The sequence below is a fragment of the Diaporthe batatas genome, assembly GCF_019321695.1.
Source record: "Diaporthe batatas strain CRI 302-4 chromosome Unknown Contig00003, whole genome shotgun sequence".
NCBI classification, from domain to species: Eukaryota; Fungi; Ascomycota; class Sordariomycetes; order Diaporthales; family Diaporthaceae; genus Diaporthe; species Diaporthe batatas.
In genome coordinates, this window is record NW_025408550.1 from 6,894,458 (window position 1) to 6,916,731 (window position 22,274).

Genomic DNA, 22,274 nt, shown 5'->3' on the forward strand with positions numbered 1-22,274 from the left:
TCGAGGCATGGAATCTCGGCGTTACATGATCGCCCCTCTGTTTGCCCGTTGCAGCGGAGCTTATCCCATGTCAAGCGATCGAGTCTACTATCATTCCCGAAGACACGGCCTGCATGCACCTGTGAAAATTGGCAGTTTACGCGTCACGAGAGCAACGCCGTACGTTGGGGTAGTAGACTAGTGACACAGACACCGAATCCAAAGATCCCGAACACGCTAGGGCTGCATAAGTGGAACTGCAATAGGTAATGCCGTGTCTTCGGAGCGATGTCAGTCATCTCCCAGTTCTAGGCGCGCATGCCTCAAGTATGTAACACTTGTTTTTGGCTGCTGTCCCAGCGGTGCGGTGAATCCCCACGAATGATTGCCACCATCTGATTCTGGTGCGATGATGTTTTACCTAGGTACTGTCGTTGGTTACATCAGGGGTCCTCGCCCAGAGTGTTTCTGCTCAGCATTCGAAACATTTGGCATTTCTTGGCGATGCAACACCCCGATGGTTGGCGCTGGTGAATTAGAGAACAACAGTTCCAGAAGCCGTCCGTGCTGGCGTGGTCAGCATCTTGCAACAGTCGGTTGTTTCTTAGGGACCTGGTTCTGATACTGTTCAATCCAGGAGAAAAGCGTCCTGAGCCCTAATTTTAGACGTTGGTCGCTTCCACATAGCATATCTGCCAAGTGACCTCTCACACACCCCTCCCTCGAATCAAGCAACGACGAGCGCGGCCCAAGACAAAAGATGCCGACTGAGGTGTTTCACTATGATGGGTTTGTGTTGAAAGGCATTATTCATTGCCGACCATGTCGGCTGGGCTGGTGCGCCGGCTCATAAGGCCGTCTCGTCGTCTCTGTGCTTAGATACAACTGCTTTCGTCCCAATCTACTGCATGGTTTTACACAACTGTGCCCCTATACAACAACTCCAAGAAGCAGATTTGCTTGACCATATTTATGACAAGCACCATGGCAGCCATTTTTGAGAAGCTGCCAACATCGCTGCCGACGGCGGATCGGCCTGACTCGATGGCGTCCGTCGCTTCGATTCTCACCAACGACTCCGTCGCTACAGACGCTACAGAAACTCTGCCTAGAAAACCCTCTTCCGAGGAGTGTCATGACGAGGCAGACGAAGGCGATGACTCGCTTGTCTTTGCCATCAGGGCATTGCGCCTGCTCGATAACCCGCAGTCTGCTGCTACCGAAGCGATCCAGGCCTTCGACCCAAAAGCCAATCTGCACCCGGATCTCGTTCGACTCTTGGTTGCCGCGGCCATGAAGCACCCGGATGTTGCGCAGGGGCTGATAGAGCTAGGTCAGAATCTTCACGGCGGCCAGTTTGGTCGCTCAGGGGTCTTGCAGCATCAAGGTGATCCTCTCTACCAGCAACCGACAGGCGTATTGGACCAAATCAGCATTTCTTCGCTACTTTCCAGCATCAATGAATCTACAGCCAGGAGGGCGCCTTCTCCAAACAGGGACACTGCCTCTGCCCCGTCTTTGAAGCGCCGCCTGAGTGTCTTGTCCACAAAGAAGGGAGCGGAGACACAGCAGGCCCCGCCCAAGAGGAAAGAGAAGATCTCAGTGGACACCATAAGGAAGATATGCAAGGCAAACATCAAGGACACCAAAGAGAGCATCGACAAGCTGGAGCAAGCTGACTTTGCCGACGAATTCTTGAGCGCAGATGAGTTGAAGAGACAGGCTGAGGAGTACCTGGGCCACGAAACAGGGAAATTCGCGCTGTGCCTCGCTCTTACCCTGCGCAACGAGGAGCAGCGGTGGGAGAGCGTCACCCATCTCATGACCACCATGGCGGACAAGCTCAAAATCCTCCTTTCAACAAAGGGCCGGTTCAGCCCATCAGGAGACGTTGGCCTCCCCGGTCAGGACGGGTTCGGCATCCGGGACTGCTGGGTCGTCCTCTCGGAAGCTGAACAGGAGAGGTTGGCCCTCGACAAACAGTGGGTGAAGCAGCTTAGGGAGGCGGCACAGGTTGCCCCCCGGCACGCGGCCATGGTCTGGGAGATCTTGGAGATGTGCGATAAGATCCAAGAGACTGTCGCGCCCTTGCGGTCATCCGAGGAGAGGGCTGGGTGCCGAGATAGCATCGCGGCCCGCCTGGAGGAGAGCTTCGAGCCGCCAGAGACCCCAAAGGCATCGACCGAGAACAAGGTGATCAAGCGCCCTGCCATGACGGCGCGCTCCCCAGAGGAGATCACAGACAGGTGGTGCTTTTTCTTCGACCTCCTCGACGAGGAGGCTGCCAGACGGTGCTTCCGCGAGCTCAGACTGCTCCGACAGCTCTTCAACGCTGCCAAGCAGGCACCAACCGACCGCATGGCGAACCTCAAGTCGAAGGCGAGAAAGGCGTTTGCCGAGAAGCAGGATGATGACCTGGAGCGCTGGTTGGATACCAAGTGGGCCATGTCAGCGATGAAGGGGTTCATGATGACCAAGGCCGAACTGTACGATGTCGACGGCAGCGCAGACAGCTTGAGCAAACTGGAGAAGCTGGATGATGCGTTCTGCAAGTGCTTCTGGGGATGTCTCGGGTCGGGTGACCACAAGCGGCTGGCACAGGAGGATGGCAAGAAGTGGGTGACTGACATCATGAAGGTCTTCCAGCATCGAAGGAGGTACGAGGTCATGTTCAGGTTGAGGGACATTCTTCACTTTATGCAGGCGAACATGTAAGTGGCGAGATTTTGTAAGATAATTTGTGGCTGGTTTTAGGAAACAGGCAGAACGAACAAACGTGTCGGAATCGGATAGAGAACTACTAGTATGTGATGATTGAGGCACATCTCATCCCGTAAAAACACTACCTGGCATCGCTTGAAGTGATAAAGTGATTTATGCTACTTCACTACTGGCACACTTAAGGAAGCGCGTGCCATCATGGGGATGCACTCCTCAGCTGTCCAGACCGCACACCTAGGTAAGTAACCTTTCCCCCAAGGACGAGTGCCAAATAATATTTGAGGCTTGTATATATATAAGACTCCGAGTAACCAAGCTTGGCTTTCTGTATCGGACATATCGGCACATCATGTAAAACATGATTTTGACAAGACCATGTCTTCGTCTGGGAGAACCGCGGCCATCCTGGTTCGTCGTGTTGTTTGGTGAACGACAGGCAAGGGGCCCTGTCTATAATACCTCCTTGTCCAGTACCAATCCTCTAGCGAGGGTCTTCATCGAGGGTTTCGCATAGCAAAAAGAGATGAACTTTCCATCACGTGGAACGGTTGAAGCGCAAGGTATAATTTAGTAGCCATTCGTGACTAGAGTGCTTGCTGAAATGCACTGAGGATTTTTTTTTTCTTCTGGAGGGATGCACGAGTCTGCTATCAGCTGCCTACACAAGTATACCTAGGTAGGTTAGCAGGTCAAACGGAGACACATTCGTAATGCGATGATGAAGCCCGGCGGGCCTGCCCAGATGGCGACATGGTGATATATGGTGAGGGCTGGGTGCGGGCACAGTTGTACATGTGCTAAGGATGGATCGGGAATGCACGGAGCCGCAGGCTCAGCACTAACAGATGATATCCCGAGAGCGAGAGTATCAAGAGCACCCTGAAACAGGGATTGCCCACTTTTGACGTACTATCTATCTAGGAGTGGGGTGAGGGAACCCCACCCACCCAGCCTGCCAGCATAGTTGACAAGCTTCTTCGACGGACTCAACCGCCAGATACCTCCCTTACACAGTACATACAAGCAGCCTCTATCTCCTGCATACCTCCCTGAAGCTCCAGCACAGCCTCCTTCTTCCACTTCCGGCAAAGCCCATTCCCCAGACACATCATGGTTGGTGGTCACTCCCCCAGCGCACAACTCGGCAGGGCCTGCCCGTCCCGCACGAGGCTCCCGAGGTCTGCGCCGGCCCAACTCCTAGACTGACCACATCGTCCGATCACAGGCCGACCAGGGGCAGCTCTCTGAGGAGCAGATCGAAAGCTTCAAGGAAGCTTTCTTGGTTTTTGTCAGTCCCGACGCCCACATCAACCCCCCTTAAGCCTTACCGCCCCAGGAGTGCTTTTTGCTGACGGCTCGGACAATCTGTACTTGTTCTAGGACAAGGATGGCAACGGTTAGTCTCTGGCGGTCAACTCTGGCGGGGCGGAAGACGCCAACAGGTTCTGCGTGCACGCACGCAATCGCCGTACTGAACGCCCGCTGACCCGGTTTGTTCCACAGGTGAGATCACCAAGGATGAGCTCGGAACCATCATGCGCTCCCTCGGTCTGAACCCGACCGACGGCGAGCTCCAGGACATGGTCGACGAGGTCGATGTCGACAAGAACGGCACTATCGATTTCAAGGGTACGTAGCCTTGTTCAACCAGTCTCTGGCCATGTACTTGCTGACAGGTGGGATGCAGAATTCTTGGCCCTGATGTCGCACAAGGTCCAGGACGTCGACCCGGAGCAGGAACTCCGAGAAGCGTTCAAGGTGAGCTCTACGCGCGAGTTCCCAAAGTCCTGCCGGCAGTCTGACTGACCGCCGCCCACAGGTCTTCGATCGCGATGGCACCGGCACCATCTCAAAGGATGAGCTCCGATCGGTCATGAAGTCGATCGGCGAGAGCCTTACCGAGGCCGAGATCGACGAGATGCTTCACTTTGCTGACTCAGATGGGAGTGGTACCATAGACTGTGAGTTTCCAAGAGACACAACCCCAGATTGGAGCCTGACCGGGTCACAGTCAACGAGTTCGTCCAAATCATGAACCAAAAGTAAGGCGTTCAGTTTGAGCTGGAGTTGAGGTTTTGGTTGGGGGGGGGGGGACAACCGAGCAACAATGAGTACAGACTACCGATTTCAGGGTCCATACTCCTGCCATTTTGCATTTTTTTTGCACCAGCCAGTCTCTAGTGAGAGGCGATCAACAAAATCGATCATCTATTTACGTGCAGTAAAGTTCGAGTGACATCACGGTTTTCGAGTTCCTCCCCACTGGTACGGGGACCGCCCCCTGTTCTTAACCTCGCGAAAGCTACCCAGTGCTTCTCACCAGGCAATCAAAATGGTCTTCCGTTGTTGCTGTGGCCGCATGCAGCCGTCGAGGATTTACCAGCTACCCCGGTGGATCTGAAGCAAGAGCCTTTCCCCTTGGCATAGGGTTCGAACAGTGTCGATGCCCTATGAAAGCTGGAATCTGCTGGGTACTTGCAACACGAGATTCAAACGTCTCGGCGAACACCACCACCGACGACCACAGGTAGGTCTATCCGGAAAACGCACGTGGTTGAGTGAACTCTGGTTTCTCATCCTCACTGCGATGGGTCTGAGGAAAACAAACCCCGCCTTAACGCCATGCATGCTTATACATGAAGTGATGTAAATACTGACCGCAAACCATACACCGGGCACGCCGATCACACCGAGTGACTCGCATACTCTTTGTTGAAGACACGACCGATAACCATACGCCTCACCTCAGAAGTGCCAGCACCGATCTCGTAAAGTTTTGCACTGTGCGCCTGTGTCAGTCCGAGCCTCCGCGAAGGGTAATGGAAGCCGAAGGGGGCAGCGTTAGGAGACGGCGGGATGGACGAGCTTACTCTCTCAATATCCGGGAAGCTGGCATCTCCTCCACGTAGCCCATGCCGCCAAGCACCTGGATGCAGTCCAGGCCACATTCAGTAGCCCTCTCGGCGGCATAGAGTATGGCACCTGCACAGTCCTGAGTCTTGATGATGCCGTCCTCATCAACAGCCCTCGCAGTGGCATACGTGTACGCCCTGCAGACCTGTAGCTTGGTGTACATGTCGGCCAGCTTGCCGTGGATGGCCTGAAAGGTGCCGATGGGCTGGCCAAACTGCTTGCGCGTGTGCACGAACGGCAGGGCTACGTCGAGGGCCGCCTGCATCAGGCCCAGGGGCCCAGCGCTGAGCACAAGCCTCTCCAGGTCGAGACCCTCCATCAACACGCGCACGCCGCCGTTGATCTTGCCGAGTATGTTCGCCTCGGGCACGAAGACGTTGTCGAAGACAAGCTCGCCGGTGTTGCTGCCCCTCATGCCCATCTTGTCGAGCTTGCGCGCACAGGCGAAGCCCTCTGACCCCCTGGTCTCGACGATGAAGGCCGTGATGCCCTTGCTGCCGGCGTCAGGCTCCGTCTTGGCGTACACGACGATGTAGTCCGCGTCGGGCCCGTTTGTGATCCACATCTTGGAGCCGTTGAGGACGTACCCCCCGTCCACCTTCTTGGCGGTGGTCCGCATGGACACGACGTCCGAGCCGGCGCTGCTCTCGCTCATGGCCAGGGCGCCGACCTTGTCGCCGGCGATCAGGCCGGGGAGGTACCTGGCCTTCTGCTCGGGCGAGCCGTTCAGCTGCAGCTGGTTCACGCACAGCTGGCTGTGGGCGGCGTAGGACAGGGCGATGGACCCGGAGGCGCGGCTCAGCTCTTCCATGACTATACAGTGTGCTTGATAGCCCAGCGCCAGGCCGCCGACATGCTCGTCGGCCGTGATCCCCAGGAAGCCCGCCTCGCCCAGCTTCGCCCACATGTCGGGCGGGAACGCATTGCTCTGGTCAGTGGCAGCGGCCACCTCTGGGGTGATCTCGCGCCGGGTGAACTCCTGGACGCGTTCGCGCAGCTCTTCGAGGTCGGCCTGGGTGGGAGGCACGAAGCCCTGCGGGTGCTTGGAGGTCGAGGCCCATCGTCTACACTCGGGGACTGCCGCTGCCCTGCTGCGGATGGCCAGGGTCGATGGCGACGAGGCCTTGGGGAGGGCTCGCGCTGATGTGGCCAGGCGGCCAAATACTCTGGTGCTCGACATGTTTCCGAGGCGGCGGTATGTTAGGAAACTGAGGAAATCAGTTCATGGCCTGCTCCATCATTGATGTCAAGAGCGGTTGTCGTTGTCGGCCGTCGCATTGCTTCGGCCCAAGACTGACGGGCACTCCCAGGATTCCAATTGCGGTTGAGGTCGCTTAAACGCGGGCCGAGGCGCCAGGGGAGCCGTGGAAGATCAACTATCTAAACATGACGCTGCAAGGCGCCTAGCTTTCTTAGCAACCTGTCTCGTTTCCCCGTCCTCGAATGCTGTTGTCGCGCGGACGTGGTCTCGCCTTGTTCCCAGAGAGCACCATGTCGTCGATGCGGAGCCCAGGATCAGGTCTGGTCCCTCGGGTGGCCCGCTCATTACCCCGGACTCGACTCCAGATCCACCCTCATGCCCGCCCGGGGCTCCCATGCCAGCGACGACCCGCCGTCCCCGTCCTCCCCGTCCTCCCCGTCCTCCCCGTCCTCCCCACGGGGAACGGGAGCAAGCGAACAGTCGCCACCTTCACGCCTCCGTACCAGTCACAAGCAATCTCCACGATCCAGTCCACCGTAGACACGAGCAGCGATGAGTTCAAGGAGAACCAGCGGGCCATGGACGAGGCCATGGCGCGCCTGGCCGAGCTCACGCGCAAGGTCCAGCAGGGCGGGTCGCCGGCGGCCAGAGACAAGCACCTGGCAAGGGGCAAGATGCTGCCGCGGGACAGGGTCACGGCCCTGATAGACCCGGGCACCACCTTCATGGAGCTGGGCGGGCTGGCTGGCCACGAGCTGTACCCGGAGGCTGACGTCCCCGCCGGCGCCATCATCACGGGCGTGGGCGTCGTGGAGGGCGTCACATGCGTCATCGTTGCCAATGACAGCACTGTCAAGGGCGGCACGTACTATCCCATCACCGTGAAGAAGCACCTCAGGGCCCAGGCTGTTGCTCACGAGAACAAGTTACCGTAGGCGCCCAGTCCTCCCTGCCCATCTGATGCTCGTGCTAATCCTTGCCTTGTGGTGCTGGGCAGTTGCATCTACCTCGTGGATTCTGGCGGCGCGAACCTGCCCCACCAGGCCGATGTTTTCCCAGACCGCGATCATTTCGGGCGCATCTTCTACAACCAGGCACGCATGTCCGCGGCTGGGATCCCGCAGATATCCGTCGTCATGGGACCCTGCACGGCAGGCGGCGCCTACGTGCCCGCCATGTCCGACGAGAGCATCATTGTGCAGGACCAGGGCCACATCTTCCTCGCGGGCCCGCCTCTGGTCAAAGCTGCCACCGGAGAGACGGTCAGCGCAGAGGAACTTGGCGGCGGCAAGATGCACTCGAGCGTCTCGGGTGTGACCGACTACCTGGCTGTGGATGACGCCCACGCCCTCGTGCTAGCGAGACGGTGTGTCAGTAATCTGAACTGGCCTCACAGGTCAGGCCCGCCGCAGCAAGAGACGGCATTCTCCGAGCCGCTCTACCCCCCGACTGAGCTCTTGGGCATAGCATCCACCAACCTCCGAAAGCCGCTTCCCATCCACGAGGTGATTGCCCGTGTGGTCGACGGTTCTGCCTTTGCCGAGTTCAAGCGCGACTACGGCAAGACACTGGTGACGGGATTTGCGAACATCTACGGTCAACAGGTCGGCATCGTTGCCAACAACGGGATCCTCTTCTCCTCTTCTGCCCTAAAAGGGGCCCACTTCATCGAGCTGTGTAGCCAGCGGGGTATCCCACTTGTCTTCCTGCAGAACATCAGCGGCTTCATGGTCGGCAGCGACGCCGAGAGGGAAGGCATCGCAAAGAACGGCGCGAAGCTCGTCACAGCCGTGGCTTGCGCCGATGTCCCCAAGTTTACAGTAGTGGTCGGCGGCAGTTACGGTGCTGGCAACTACGGCATGTGTGGGAGGGCGTACTCGCCGCGCTTCCTGTGGATGTGGCCCAACGCTAGGATCGGCGTGATGGGTGGAGAACAGCTGGCCGCAGTCATGGAAACCGTGGGCAAGACAGTTGATAAGGGGCTGAAGGAAAGAATCGAGAAGGAGAGTGACGCTGTCTACTCGAGCGCAAGATTATGGGTAAGTCGTCTTCCGGTTGCCTTTCTAGATTGCGAGCATCCCGACACTGACTGAGCCTTGTGTAAACAGGATGACGGAGTCATTCCACCACAACACACGAGGCGATACCTAGGCCTGGGTTTGCGCGCTGCCATGTCCGGCCGGAATGAAGTTAGACCTGGCGGCACAAAATTTGGCGTTTTCCGAATGTAGCTGAAAATTCAAACTCGACCAACGAGACTCCTTGACAACATCTTGGTTCCCATGTCCTCGCCGAGGTGCATCTCCTGGGCCACTCACTGATTCATTTCCATTGATACTGAATACGTAGCGATGCAGGAATGCAGAAAGGTTCCACTATATCAGTCCGGGTATTAGACCTTGGGAGACAGCCGACAAACTCCCTCGGAATCACGGTGTTTTGGATAGACTCGCAGGAGAAGGGAACTTGGTCTGGTTTCCAACTGGAAGACTACACCCTTCAATGGAGACTTCGACGATAAGATTTGCAATACATTACAGGTGTTGGGTCTTGAGTGCTTACCACCGTATGAAGGCGCCATGTATGTCCTCGGACGTATACGGAATAGAAGCGAAACCACATATTCTAGATGGACGTCGTGCAAAGAGATAAGTTCGGCGCTGGTGTTTCTCGACGAGGGACGAGTCCGCATTTACAAGATGGCGCCAGCTATGTTTTCCGAACGATGATCGGCTGTGTAGACCAAATTTTGGAGCACTTGATTCAAAAATGAGTTTTCAAGCAATCACAATAGTCCATCCATCAATGCTAAGCGTCGGTCAGATTGCAAGCTTTGAGGTGCCTCTACTTGAAGAATATGTGATCTTCCGGGATTGTGAGAAGTCTTTTGAATATGCAACTTCATGTTGTATCTAGCCTCTGATCTTTTTTTCAAGTTGTAGCAGTGCTTTGATAAATGGCAGGCCTCACCGGTATGTTTAAATCGGCTGTGCTACCATGAGCCTTTCTTCAGGACAAGATTTCGGTGAACGCGGCCCACCATAAGGTGGTTGTGTCAGGCAGAACAACATTTGAAGCTGGCGCTGTTGGATGTTCACGTCTGAGCTGTAGCGTAAGATGAATACAATAACCGGTTTCGTTTCTATTGATTCCGCATACGTCCGTGGACATACATGGCGCCTTCACACGGTGACGAACATAATAAGAAGAAAATTCTTATTGAGGTGACTACCCTAGGTTGTCCATACCACTACCCAGTCTTTGCGTTATACTCGTCCTGGCTGACCTCCTCCATCCACTAGGACTTGTCAGTTACCAATACGGATCCTAAAGTGACGTGCTCATGGAGTATCCCAGCATGAGAGACGGAGACAGTGAACTCTGAACAGAGACGAACGAACGGTACTTACAGTTGTCTTTCCGAGGCTGATTGCAAGATGCATCATCATGCTGCCTTCGTCGGCGCCGTGCCAATGAATTGTACCAGCTGGGCATTGCACAATGTCGCCCACGCTGATGCGCTCTGGCTTCCCACCCTTATCGCATACCCAACCACTCCCCGCTTTCACCTCGAGTATCTGCCCGTTCTCGTGATGGTGCCAGTATGTCCTAGAGCCGGGGAGGAAGGTAACATGGTTGCACATGATGCCGTCCACAGGTCCGACGAGCTTGTCCATCCTAGAAGGAAACAGTCAGCCATGATTCTGTGCGTGACCCCGAGATGATGACCTGGAAGTTGGGAGTGGGGGACAGGACTCCAAGTCAGCCTGCAGGCACCTCTCAGGTGCTTGACATCATCATTGGATGATAACTCACCAGACATCTCCAGTGAAGGTGTTGGAAGCCCTGACTGTGCTCTGAGCCCCCTTCTTTCCCCCGCCGGTCGAGTTACGGACAATTGTGCAGGGCATCTTGAAGTCGTAGCTCATGGGTCGTGGGATCAAAGCTTCACTGGCCTACCAACATACACTAGCTTCTGTCGAGGTGAAAGGTCGGAATTGTCCAAGATCCGGGCTTGCTGCGGGGAAGAACGCATGATATCCACTGCTGCTCGGTTCCAAGCCTCGCACGTGCGGTGTTACCCGCACCTCCACCAAAACCAACGACGATCTTGCTCAGTAGTTGAAAATGCTATCATTTTGCTCTGGCGGACTTTGCTCCTGCTGGCTGCCGGCGGTGGTCTCAAGTTGCTCTCGCAGAAGGCGTCTCATTATGTAGAGCCATATCAGGTATGATATAAGAAGTACGCCGTCCATAATCAGCATCGCTGTAGCTGCGACACCCCAATTCATGATTTTTTTTTGTATGATGAGATGCTCTTCAGCAATACAAATTTCATGGATGATTGGCGGATGGGGCAAGCAACTTGAAGCGTTTCGAGAACTGAAGTCTGGGAGATAGTATACCCGTGCCACTGTCTTAAGGCACCGTCCATATTTCTTTCAAAGCTTGAGGACCTAAAAATTGATCTGCATCTGACTGCGTGTGCTGAGTTCAGGGTAACAATCGGCAAATGAGACGATTAAAGCAGTGGAACATGAACCTGCAATAGGTGACCGACCAAAGTCTTGGACACTCGCAACCCATGTTCAATCACTCCGCGGGTTTCATCTCGTTTGCAAGAGCCTGCCCCAGCAGGACCACTTGAGAAGGTGGAAACTGTACCATAGTTGGAATTAACTTCCGTACCCAAGTAGTTAGTGCCCGCTGTTCCGGGAGCATAGTCAACTTAGAAATCGTCGCCAGTATGAACGAATCAAAACTGCGCGAGATAGTTACCAGGCTGAAGATGAGAGCAAAAGTAGAGGGTAAAAAAGGAGGAGGACAAATAAAGCTGTCCTCTAGGTCCGTGCGCAGGTCTGCTACGTTGACTAACTACAATAGAATATTTTGTGACGCTCAATCCCTTGGCAGCATCTGCATGTCCCGTTGCATGTGCCTAGGTCGCTGACGACCGCTGAATAGGAAAGGACAGCTGAACTTCCGTTCCATTCATCCAATGTGCAATTGAGTGGCTAATGCCGAAGCTCCGAATTAAATCCTAGCTCCGCGCTCGATTTCGTCCTCCTCTAATGCGCGAAACGGAAATCCAGCCTCTGCTGCCCTTCATCTTTTGTATTTATCAGATATTGCTCTTGCTCCTCAGTAGTCAATGCGTTCCACTTTCGGTCGCGAACACGGTTCCGCCAGATGTAGAAAGCTTTGACCAGGTACATCAAGACAATGTTAAAACAGGTTATGCCCAGAAGAATGCTGTTGCCTCTCTTGTAGAGGGGCTTATCGTCATCCCTGTAGATGTTGGATGCGATAATGTTTCCAGACTGCACAAACATGTTGTACAAAGCCGCCGAGACAGCTCGCGTCCGCACGGCATTGCTGTTCTTCGCGTTCCAGGCCACCAAGATTGCGTGGCAGTAAGGATACGAGAGAAGTGCTGTGAGTATTCCGTACCTACAGTATTAGGAGTTAGCCATCAAAGAATCAGCGAATTAGCTTTACAACAATACAGCAAAGAGTGGTCCATGAGGTGGCCAAAGCAGGTCCTAAAATTTGCAGCCCCTGGAGTCTTTGTAATACCTGGGTGTGGATAATACTAGACATGTTTGATCTTGAAGGGGGTGAAAATTGCATGCAGACCCTACTTACCGGACCCATGGAGACGCAGAAGCAGGTAGGACCACCAGAGCAAGCATCCATGGGAAGATCCAGATATTTGCAAACGATGATACTATCGCCCGTTCTTGAAGCCGCCTTGAGACCCAGGTGACAAAGAGGAGGTTCAACGCGAACATGACCTGCGACGGAATGACGAGCAGATTTGCCTCGAATACCGAGAAGCCTAGCTGCCGTAGGATGAGAGATAGGTAGTTCTGTGGGGGACTCGGCGGGATGTAAGTGGTGAGGCCAACAAGATAGAGAGGCCACTGCTCCCAGTCCTGGATAGCCTTCCACAGTAGCTTGAGGCCAACAGCCTGGCGATTGTTCATGTCACCCTTACTCGGGTCATCTCGGAGCAAGCGATTCACCATGATCTTTTCTTCTCGCTCATCGAACCAGCCCTTGGAGCCGCGGAACCAATTACGAGTCTGGCAGGGTCCCGGGGGCATGAGCCCAAAAGAGAAGAGGCCCACGATCAAAGTAAGCAGGCCTTCCAAGAGGAAAAGCCACTGCCAACCAGACCAGCCGTTGATTCCTCTCATCTGAAGGACACCTGCCGCGAGCAGAGAACCAACAACGTTGACTGTGCTTAGGGCAGTCCACTGACACTCCAGTATCAGTATGGCCGACCTCGTCGGCAAATTGTCTATGAGCAAGGAGGCAAGGATGAGGAACTTACAAACCATGCCAAACGAGTAGGGAGCTCGTTAGATTTATAGAAATAAGTGAGGTACAGGACAATGTCTGGAAATTTACTCGAGTCAGTGCGTGCTACTTGTCTAGGAGGTACATTTGTCGTAACAAACCAAATTCTGTCCAAATCCTAAGTGAAATCGTAAAGTTGTATTTCAAGGGCAATTTGGGAAAGGTGGTAGCTACTAACCTGGGATGAAACCACCCATGAGCAAGCCTAGAAGGGCTTTGATGGCGTAGAAGCCCGCACGACCGGTCAGGAACGTCTGTGAACCAGCTACAACAGACCATCCCACGATTATGGAGGGGATCCATCTGTCAGCACCGAGTTTCTTGCTTATGAGACCACTTGGAAGCTCTGCCGAGAGGAAGGACGCAAGGAAGATGGTTTGTCCATAGTTGAAGTCGTTTGTGTTCATGCCTGTGCGAATATGTGTTAGCCAAGTGACGCAGATTGCAACTTGTGGTTGCACAAGAGTGACTTGCCTAGTTCTTCCAGCATGTTGTCCGAAATCGCCCGGTTGATATTCCTGCGATGCATATCCAACGCACAAAACATGATCCACTTTAATGTTTAAGTTAGTTACCCCTTCAAACAAATGCCATGAATGGCTGATCGGCTGCATTTCTTGCAGGACCAAAACTCGCCCATTTCCTGACAACCTCGAGATACTTCCGGAAATCACTCACAGCCCATGTCATGATCCTAAAATCTACCTTCCTAACAAGCTTTCGCTCATCTTCGGCAGTCCACGCGAATGCTGGATCGAACCGGTGTCTGTTCTCGTACCCAGCTTTCTCGTATATGCTCCGCCAATGTTCTGCAACGAGCGGGTCGGAGAAAACGTGTTTCCGAGAGTTGTTGTCATCGAGGTCATCGCCACTCTGAGATTCAGCTTCGGTAGTGGGTTCAACCGTGGCCTTGAGCTTTTCAGGGTCCAAAGTGGTAGAGTGTTCCCCTGCATCTCCGCGGTCGTGCTTCATTGTGGAGGCTACTCTAGGGTATTGCCGAGATTGGCGTTCGCAATGATGGATGGGTATTGCCAGTATGATAACTCATATTCGATGGAAACGATTTATAGCTCCGTGAGATGCACGTTTAGATCATAGTGTCGTTGTTGCAAAGAGTACCAAGCCTTGCATCATCGTGCCAAGACAAAATTATCAGTTGGATTCCGTCCTATCATGTCGCCATCTCGGAACCTTTGACCTGTATCGGGACTTGGCAGCGGGATAAAACTTTTGTAGGCAATTTAAGAGCATTCTCCTGATAACGGACAAGTGGATGGTATCATTGCATGTTCTGGTCCGTGTCGTTCCTAGGGGATGATGCGGTGACCCGTGGACGCTATTCATGACAAGTACATTCTGCCGGTGCCCAGGTGCTTCGGTCCTCTGCTAGGTCATTGCTTTCAAAGTGTGCTAGTCTCCCAACCCGATTAGACGGAGAAGAATGTGTAGTACGAGTGATTGGATTGATTCTATGTGCTTTTGGAACTCTGCAGGGCACTGGACTGCTCACGGGGTCGAGTGAGCTTTTTGGCTGTTCATGAAGATGATTTTAAATGATCCCGAGGTGACTTTGGCAGTACGTGCCCCGTTTCCGTATGAATGAATAACCCCTCGTTGTTAACAGCAAGGCTTGCCTTTCCTGAAAGTCACGACGGCCCATAAGTAAACAAGCTACGTTGCGACTGTCCACGAACCACATGAGCGACACTCGTCATTGAGCCAGCAAACCAGAGCGCGCCTCTTGATGCAGTGAGACTAATGTGGTTGTGTGTGGTTTCGCTTCTATTCCGTATACGTCCGAGGACATAACTACATGGCGCCTTCATACGGTGGTAAGCGCTCAAGACCCAGCGCTTGAAAAAGACACGATATTGATAACTGTGGTCACAACGAGGAGATTAAATACTGCACATAACTAGCGGAATTACTTCTTAGATGTTTCAGAAGCGCTAGCCATAACTACAGAATATTTTGCACACTACATATATGGTAGTCTGGATCGGATGGCCTTTATCACCCTGTGGGACCATTCAGAACTTTTTTTAAAAAAAAACTTTTCTTTTAAAAGCATTGGGGTAAACTGAATGGATGCTGTTTGAAACCATCTATGATGACCTTAGGATTAGGACTTACTGGTGACTAAGAATGTGTGCCGCCTCAAGATGAGGCACAAAACGTGTTCAGTGCTAATATTGAGTGTGGGTGAGGAAGGACAATTAACCTCTCGGCCACTTCACATTCAAAATTATATGCATGGCAGTAACTAGGCTCCGAGATTTACATCTGTAGTGACTGAGCATGCTGGTATAAAGAGAAGCAGAACAATGTAAGGGACAGAAACAAAAGAGCCCATTCATGCCCAGACGCACAATCGAACTTGATCCATCATCGTCAAGGCCCAAAAAGTTCCCCGGACTCCAAACCCCAAGGATCATTTCCCAAATTAGTGGGGAACAGAGACTTGTGACGACGACGGCCATCCTCCAATCCAACTCGGGAGGCCTTCAAATAGCCCCAGCCACGGCAGCAATGCCCAGCGCGGCGACACCGGCAACAGCCATCCCCGTGCAGCGCGCCGGAGCCGCATTCTGTGTGGCGGTGGCCTTGGCCTCAACGCTGGTCATCACGCTCTCCCACGCATCGTCGTACTGGGCCACAGCAGTCTGAAGCGAACCGGGAACGTTTTTGGTAAACCAGTCATTCGTGGTGACGGCTCCCCAGTTCCAGTACGAGGCACTGAGGGACTCGACGACGCTGGATCCACCGTCCTTCTCTGCGGCCGACCAGATGGCATTAACGATATCTTGGTAGTCGGAGCGCATTGCGAATGACGTCTCAGCACTGTAGAGGGCCGAGGCCAATGTTGTCGCGTATTTTCCCGTTACCCATGTGGGTGTTGCCTCGCCTTCAAACACGTCCGAGAGGAAGGACGACGCATCTGTTGACGTCGGGATGGAGGTGTCTGTTGGTGTTGTGTCGGCCGCGACCAGGCTGGCCAGGCCCATAAAAATGGCAGGAATAAAAGACTTCATTTCGTGTTTTTCTGTTGTGTTTTGTTTGGCTGATCAACTTTTGATACCGTCCGAGGTTGTCACAGTCCGTGATGGAAAAGAAAAAAGGGCAGAGGAGAAAGGTGATGGAAAGGACCATCCTGAGCACGAGGAAATACTGGGATTTAATTGCATTCCTTCGCGTCATGCCATGTTGCCGCCCAAATTCCACAACGACCATGTGGTACCAAATTTCACGTTCTTCCACCACAGGGAGGCGAATCAGAGTGGACCATTTTCTCGTCTACAAGGTCTGCAGGAGGCGCTAGCAGGCTTTATCCCAATCCGGTCGAAGGCACACCCTTTCGAGAACGTCTGCCTACGCTTAAATTGATCTCGACGCATGGCTGCGGCACAAATACCAGAACTTGAGCAATAGTTCGAGAAGACATTTACCATTTCAGCCAGTAATATGTAACCCTTTTGACACTAGCCAGGGGTTCCGCAGGCGCGGTCTGCCAACAATCGTCACCGCTCCAAACCCCAGGATCCACAGTCTGGTGACATAAGGCTGCAAGGAAGCCTATTACTCAGTGAAGGATTCGATCAAGCACTGACGCTACCCTACCTGAACTTCCTACAAACAACCCATCGCGAGGGCTCGGTGCCTAGAAAGAGGGGATTCCCGCGCTAAGGCGCCAACTTGCTACAAGGCTGACTTAACCATCGGCATATCAATAAAGATTTGTCTTTCCGTTCTGTGACTGTCAACCGGGAAGTAGGATGACTAACACGACAAAATTTCCCACTCAATCGACCAGTGAGCCCCAGTGAGGCAGGAACAAGGGTTCAGCATGCGTAGATGCACAAAGAACGGAGTAAAGATTGAAACGTATTTCGGGTATGTGCCAAGCCTTGAGCCCCGGCTTAATTAGATATGCATGTAAGATCGCAAATTATTCCAAAGCTTCACCGCGCCATGGAGCAGCTTGGGTGTGGCAAGAGACAACTAGTCATCAACGCGGCAGCAATCCAAGAAGGATTTCGAGAAAGGCCCAGGCGGAATATTGCATTGATGCTAGCATTTTGGAAGGGTTGCGTTTGACACTTCAAGGCCTCGAGCCCCTGGAGGGGAGCGAGTTATCAACCCACCACAGGTTAAAAAGGAGCCCCATGCCCCGATAACTAGGTACCAGGAACCTCGGAAGCTTTCCCGGAGCCAGAGTCTATATATAAACCCGTAATTCCAAGCCCACATGCCAAAAAGAGAAGTCAGTTCTTACTCCGGAGGCGATGGGCACAGATCGTAATAACCATCCGCGTTGTTACCCCACCACGTAGGGAAGGGCTTAGATGGCCCGCCTGCGCCGAAGACGGCAAACGAAAGGATGAAGAGTACGGCGAGACTCGCTCCATCGAAGGCGCCGGTGACCAGATATGAGTAGTCCTTAAAGATCCGCGGGCGGTAATTGCGCAGGTAGAACTGGGTGAAGAAGCCGGCGATGACCTGACTGAAGATGACGCAGGTCTGACTGGCATTGTATGGGATGTAGCCGGCATACTGGATGAACTGCGGTAGGTTGAGTTCTGCGGTCGAGACGCCTTTGATCTTGGGGACGAACTAAACGACGGAACCAGTTAGTTGCCGGGTGACGACACGTTGACTAGCCCGTGACGAGTTGTGCTGGCAGACTTACGAATACAAATATGCGGTGGACGATGACGAGACCGCCGCCAATTGCCAAGCCAATAGGCACCATATAATAGAGGCCACCAGATCCATATAGATAGTTTGCCAGCGCCCAGGACGTGGCGTTAGTATTGTATGACTGCATTGTGGCACCGCTCCAAGAAGAGTTGCCGTTGCTGTTCACAAGGAGATCGCGGTTTCCGTTGACGATACTGATCATTACAGCGTAATTGATGAAACCGCCAAGGATTGTGCCATAAATCTGAGTAAGGAACATCACTCGGGGCGGGATTTTGACTTTGAGAAAGGTTAGCTCTGTATGGGGACTACAATTGGGTTGTATAGGTAGTTACGTACGGTATTCGCCCATCTTCAAGTCATTGCACAAGGTGACAGCGTTGCTGATGACATTGTGTGACCCTGAAATATATTAGTGACTTCAATCTTGTCTGAGGGCAGAGAATTGACTGCTCATGTGAGGGAAACCAACTCACATGCTGCAAAATACATATTTCCAACGGGCCGGCCAGGTAGCATAAGGCCAGCCAACATTTTCGACAAGTTGTTGGTGGCAATGCCGTTGCCATACCGAGAGTAGAGAAGAGTGCTCTACAATATCAAAGTCAAAACGGAGCTCCGTAGGAATTGAGTGATATCCTTGCGATAGTGACCTACCAAAGGCGCGATAAACATCCCGAGTAAAAGTGAAACAATGTAGGCCCAGGCGGGGAGTGTAATGTTCTCCTTAATCACGACGACCAGGCCAATAATGAAACTGACGACGAGCACAATAATGTACCACCACCATGGTGTTTCCTTGTAGTGCTTAGCCATGTGTGTGTGATGGCGATCGTCGTACCGGCCCGCCTTCGCACTCTTATATGCTCTGACGACTTGGTACAACGTTAGTACTGCTTTGGATTCTCGTAACTCTCTCTATATTGAATGCTAGAATGCCAAACGGGGGGTATGAATATTTGGTAAAGACGAGTAATACTTACTGTCTCCGCCCCAGAAGAGAAAGCAATGCATAACCAGAGCGCCGATCTGACTTGGTATTAGCAAAGCGTGCACCATACAGAATAACACATTCGGGATTAAATGTTACTAACTGCCGCATTCGCCATGAGCATCGCGTACGCAAACGTGCCCGTAAGACGAGGCAAACCGTTCTCAGCCAGAGCTGTCTCGTTGAGCACCCCGCCGGTGAAAACCTCAGTGATAGGGTACTATGATTGACCAAAGGTTAGCAATGTCACACGCTTTGGGACTACTGCCGATTTGCCATGCTGAACCTCCAGAGACTTCCAAAAGTCTTTGGCGAGTGACCCATGGCGACGTTGTGTACCTGGTTCGGGCCGGCAACAATTTTGCTAGGAGGTAGTGGCAGGTGTCAAGAGCTGCTCACCTTTCCGCCGTCATCTGTTCTCAGCGTCGTCGACATGAAAGGAAGTGACTGTGCCTCCCAGACGTTCGTGTAGTAGATGCCAAGCATGGCGGCGAAGCAGACGAGGTATCCGACTGCGGCGTGGACTTGCAGTTTTAGGGGAAGTGATGTGTTGAAGGAGGTGATCTGCAGATTCTCCATCAGTATCGCAGCCTATCGCCCCGGAGGCTAAGATCTTACATATTGCCAGTCGAGAGACAGGCTGAACAATCCGATTCCTTCATTGTTGATAGACCCCCCAAAGAGGTTTGTCAACACAGCAGCCTTGCTACCAGTAGCTTTCATTGCGGCTAAGCACTGTAATTTTCAAATTAGCAATTCAATTGTTCTCGCAACTTCATTCATAACTTCAAAATCCTCCAGAGTTGCAATCTCAAGCTGAGGACGCCAGTATCAATGGCCATGCCCTCCCGCAACACCAAATGCATGAACCAACTTTGGTATATCCTGAGTGAATGGGGTCGCGTACCGGGATTGATACGGAATTCAGCCATGGAAACATGTATGCTGGAAACCATTCATACGCAAACATGCCGCCAAAAGCGTACCAGAAGTACCGCAGCGGCTTCGAGTTTTTCAGATCCTGCCAGTGCAAGCCTTGAAGTGTCTTGACAGTTGGCAAAGTACTCCAGTAGACGGCGTCCACGTGCCAAACAGCAATCGGGCGCATGACACCACACATGCCGTATCCAAACAGACCAATTGAGATGGTGCTTAAGATGACGGTGGCGGCGCTCAGAGGCAGGTCGTAGAAGAGGTCTTGGGCGGCGAAAACCTGGACGCTGGCGGAAGCATTTGAGGCAGATGTGGCCGTGATCGCGCACACGGCATGCTCCTTCAAGGTCCATGGGCCGGGGTTGATAAACTTGATGATGGAAATCCACCTTGGCGGTTTGCCCTCGCCGCCCTTGGCCCTCCATTTGGCCTCAAACTTGTCACCGCGGGGGAGACCCGCAGCCCATCCCTTGCCGAGGAAGTAGGCGATAAGGACAATGAAAGTACCTGAGATGGTAATTGCCGTCGGTTTAAACTAAGTGAGAATGTCCGTATTAGCACCAACGGAAGGAGTACCCACGGCACGCATTGAGCACCCACAGTGTAAATCTGGCTCATAACGGCCTGAAAACAAGATAGACCAGAGGCGAGGACCAGGCTGCGAAATGTCAGGGCCGTATCGAAGTCATCCCGCAAGGGCAGGAGGTGGCGGGCAGCGTCGGCACCGGTGATGATGATAACATCGTCGCTGCTGCTGTCATCGTCGTCCTTCTCGTGATCGCCGCCGTCCCCTGCCGACGGTGCAGCGCTGATCTTGTCGTCTCCGAGCGTGCCCTCGGTGTCGGCTCGTGCGGCACCCACGATAACCTCCTTCTCGTTGGCGGCAGAGTGGGTGGGGACCGGGAAGACCTTACCCTCGACGGGGTTTAGGCCGCCGACGATGACGGCCTGGTCAATTCCGGCGTTGGGCATGCTGGAAATACCCAGGCACACAAGACAAACAAGCAACTGCTAGACAAGCACTTGGGAGAGATGCCAATGCAGACAAGACGGGCCAAGAGGGCTGAGGGCTCGTGGGAAATGGAGCCGGGCGACTTGGCGGTATATGGCTGCTACATAAGCTTTTCTACAGAGACACCAGTTGACCTGGCTTGCCTGGGCATGCCACAGCAGATTAGGAAATTGACACCCCGGCCCGGCCCCATGGAGGCAAGGTGTGATTCCGGCTGTTCGGAACACTGATGCTGAGGCAAATGCATGTCGAACAGTGGGCAGTGAGCGACAAGGACCAAAACAGCATCTGAAAGGTTATTATGTCCTGGATAGGAAGGTTGCACGGCGTGGGTCTGCAGCCCTGGGGGCTCCGAGGGATCAGAGGGATCAGGGTGCGGCAGCCACTACCACGTCAATTCTTCCCATTTGCAGGCTCGCAAGACTGGTATCAAATGTCTCTGCTATCGCGTCACGGATTACTCCGTACGGTGTCTGCGACGGCAGCAGCTGAGCAGGTGATGCGATAACGAGCCAGAAAGCGGCTATCGCACGCCATAGTGTTGGTACGGGGGATCCCGGTCTGGCCAGCCCCGAGCAACCGGGCCTCCTTCCCCTTTTGCTCGACCTTCGACCTGACTCGAAAGCACTCGAGGCCAGTATTGGCTCTGGGTCTGGGCCCAGGCGGCTTGAGGTTCCATTACTGTTCCTTTGTTTTCTCAACACTCTTGCGTGCGTGTTGTGGAGCGAGATAGAGGAAAATTGACCTCAGCTGATCGTGATGGCTTCTCCAGTTGCACTGCAATCAATCCTTTCAACCCCTCACCCGTGGACCCTGCCAGTCCGGGTGGTAACGTGCCGTTTCCTCGGAATGTGGGTGGGTGCTGCATGGCGATGAGACCGGGCATGCCATACGTACTGCTCGAGATAAGAGAGGTAATTACTCGAGGTCTACACGTGTAGTCAAAGCCAAATATTGGCTGCATGACCTTGTCGCCACATGGGAAGAGTTCCAGGCCGCTGATAGACGCATCAGTCTCATCCACCCTCCCCTGGCGCATCCCGAAGTAAATTGCAATATCTACCTAGCCATGGCTGCCAATGACACCTCGCACATGGCCCATCCCAGACAAGTTGCCATTGCATACTCCACCCCCAGATCTAGAACCATGGCCACGAGCACCAACAGATAATGGCCAGCTGCAGGGGGGGAGGAGGCATGCACCGGCGGTTCCCAATGTGAGCCCTCTCGCCTTGAAGATCTACAGTGGCACGAACGCCATCGCTGAACTGCAAGTCTTCCAGCATCCAATATACAATCCAAGAATCCTTCACGTATCACGATTTTCCGGTCCGTCCTAAAGCAAGCAGGATGGTGACTAATAATATGATGGTGCCGGCTCCATGACCTCCAGGGCTCTGCTCCAGCTCGATCCGGTGGCGACATTCAATAGCACTGCGAGGGCCGCGATGAAACGATGTAGT

At 53.6% G+C, this 22,274-nt stretch overlaps 8 protein-coding genes across 8 annotated transcripts; 3 read left to right on the plus strand and 5 right to left on the minus strand.

Moving 5' to 3' along the window:
• Positions 1–963: 963 nt before the first annotated feature.
• KVR01_002383 (uncharacterized protein) lies at positions 964–2,694 on the plus strand (the record flags this gene model as incomplete). The annotated part of the gene is made up of 1 exon (XM_044791397.1): positions 964–2,694. One exon carries the CDS (start codon positions 964–966, stop codon positions 2,692–2,694), a length of 1,731 nt encoding a protein of 576 aa, XP_044647398.1.
• Positions 2,695–3,810: 1,116 nt separating this feature from the next.
• KVR01_003882 (uncharacterized protein) lies at positions 3,811–4,746 on the plus strand (the record flags this gene model as incomplete). Its single annotated transcript, XM_044783569.1, has 7 exons — positions 3,811–3,813; positions 3,926–3,988; positions 4,081–4,096; positions 4,204–4,329; positions 4,388–4,458; positions 4,520–4,661; positions 4,712–4,746. The coding sequence occupies 7 exons, from the start codon at positions 3,811–3,813 to the stop codon at positions 4,744–4,746; spliced, it is 456 nt and encodes a 151-aa protein (XP_044648897.1).
• A 638-nt stretch (positions 4,747–5,384) lies between these two features.
• KVR01_003626 (uncharacterized protein) lies at positions 5,385–6,793 on the minus strand (the record flags this gene model as incomplete). The annotated part of the gene is made up of 2 exons (XM_044793890.1): positions 5,385–5,481; positions 5,571–6,793. 2 exons carry the CDS (start codon positions 6,791–6,793, stop codon positions 5,385–5,387), a joined length of 1,320 nt encoding a protein of 439 aa, XP_044648641.1.
• Positions 6,794–7,012: 219 nt separating this feature from the next.
• On the plus strand, positions 7,013–9,644 carry KVR01_002549 (uncharacterized protein). Its single transcript, XM_044789170.1, has 3 exons — positions 7,013–7,745; positions 7,812–8,853; positions 8,923–9,644. The coding sequence occupies exons 1-3, from the start codon at positions 7,057–7,059 to the stop codon at positions 9,043–9,045; spliced, it is 1,854 nt and encodes a 617-aa protein (XP_044647564.1). The 5' UTR covers positions 7,013–7,056; the 3' UTR covers positions 9,046–9,644.
• Positions 9,645–10,013: 369 nt separating this feature from the next.
• On the minus strand, positions 10,014–10,812 carry KVR01_003857 (uncharacterized protein). The gene is made up of 3 exons (XM_044792716.1): positions 10,631–10,812; positions 10,225–10,492; positions 10,014–10,112 (listed from the first exon to the last, which is right to left on the minus strand). The coding sequence occupies exons 1-3, from the start codon at positions 10,741–10,743 to the stop codon at positions 10,065–10,067; spliced, it is 429 nt and encodes a 142-aa protein (XP_044648872.1). The 5' UTR covers positions 10,744–10,812; the 3' UTR covers positions 10,014–10,064.
• Positions 10,813–11,883: 1,071 nt separating this feature from the next.
• Positions 11,884–14,149, minus strand: KVR01_002234 (uncharacterized protein; the record flags this gene model as incomplete). Its single annotated transcript, XM_044792152.1, has 6 exons — positions 11,884–12,265; positions 12,461–13,074; positions 13,152–13,216; positions 13,356–13,586; positions 13,652–13,730; positions 13,856–14,149. The coding sequence occupies 6 exons, from the start codon at positions 14,147–14,149 to the stop codon at positions 11,884–11,886; spliced, it is 1,665 nt and encodes a 554-aa protein (XP_044647249.1).
• Positions 14,150–15,150: 1,001 nt separating this feature from the next.
• KVR01_003067 (uncharacterized protein) lies at positions 15,151–16,357 on the minus strand. Its single transcript, XM_044794144.1, has one exon. The coding sequence runs from the start codon at positions 16,207–16,209 to the stop codon at positions 15,682–15,684; it is 528 nt and encodes a 175-aa protein (XP_044648082.1). The 5' UTR covers positions 16,210–16,357; the 3' UTR covers positions 15,151–15,681.
• Positions 16,358–17,446: 1,089 nt separating this feature from the next.
• On the minus strand, positions 17,447–20,771 carry KVR01_003307 (uncharacterized protein; the record flags this gene model as incomplete). The annotated part of the gene is made up of 11 exons (XM_044782328.1): positions 17,447–17,788; positions 17,865–18,154; positions 18,215–18,277; positions 18,352–18,466; positions 18,533–18,750; positions 18,859–18,904; positions 18,970–19,086; positions 19,266–19,430; positions 19,485–19,601; positions 19,774–20,334; positions 20,400–20,771. 11 exons carry the CDS (start codon positions 20,769–20,771, stop codon positions 17,447–17,449), a joined length of 2,406 nt encoding a protein of 801 aa, XP_044648322.1.
• Between the last annotated feature and the right edge of the window lie 1,503 nt (positions 20,772–22,274).

Bases quoted from the DNA above. Each gene is read 5' to 3' on its own strand.
- KVR01_002549 (XM_044789170.1), top strand. From the start codon at position 7,057: ATGCTGTTGTCGCGCGGACGTGGTCTCGCCTTGTTCCCAGAGAGCACC. The intron at 7,746-7,811 runs GTAGGCGCCCAG...GGTGCTGGGCAG, and splicing joins GCTCACGAGAACAAGTTACC to TTGCATCTACCTCGTGGATT. The intron at 8,854-8,922 runs GTAAGTCGTCTT...TTGTGTAAACAG, and splicing joins ACTCGAGCGCAAGATTATGG to GATGACGGAGTCATTCCACC.
- KVR01_003857 (XM_044792716.1), bottom strand. From the start codon at position 10,743: ATGAGCTACGACTTCAAGATGCCCTGCACAATTGTCCGTAACTCGACC. The intron at 10,493-10,630 runs GTGAGTTATCAT...GTTTCCTTCTAG, and splicing joins ACCTTCACTGGAGATGTCTG to GATGGACAAGCTCGTCGGAC. The intron at 10,113-10,224 runs GTAAGTACCGTT...GACAAGTCCTAG, and splicing joins TCAGCCTCGGAAAGACAACT to TGGATGGAGGAGGTCAGCCA.
- KVR01_003067 (XM_044794144.1), bottom strand. From the start codon at position 16,209: ATGAAGTCTTTTATTCCTGCCATTTTTATGGGCCTGGCCAGCCTGGTC.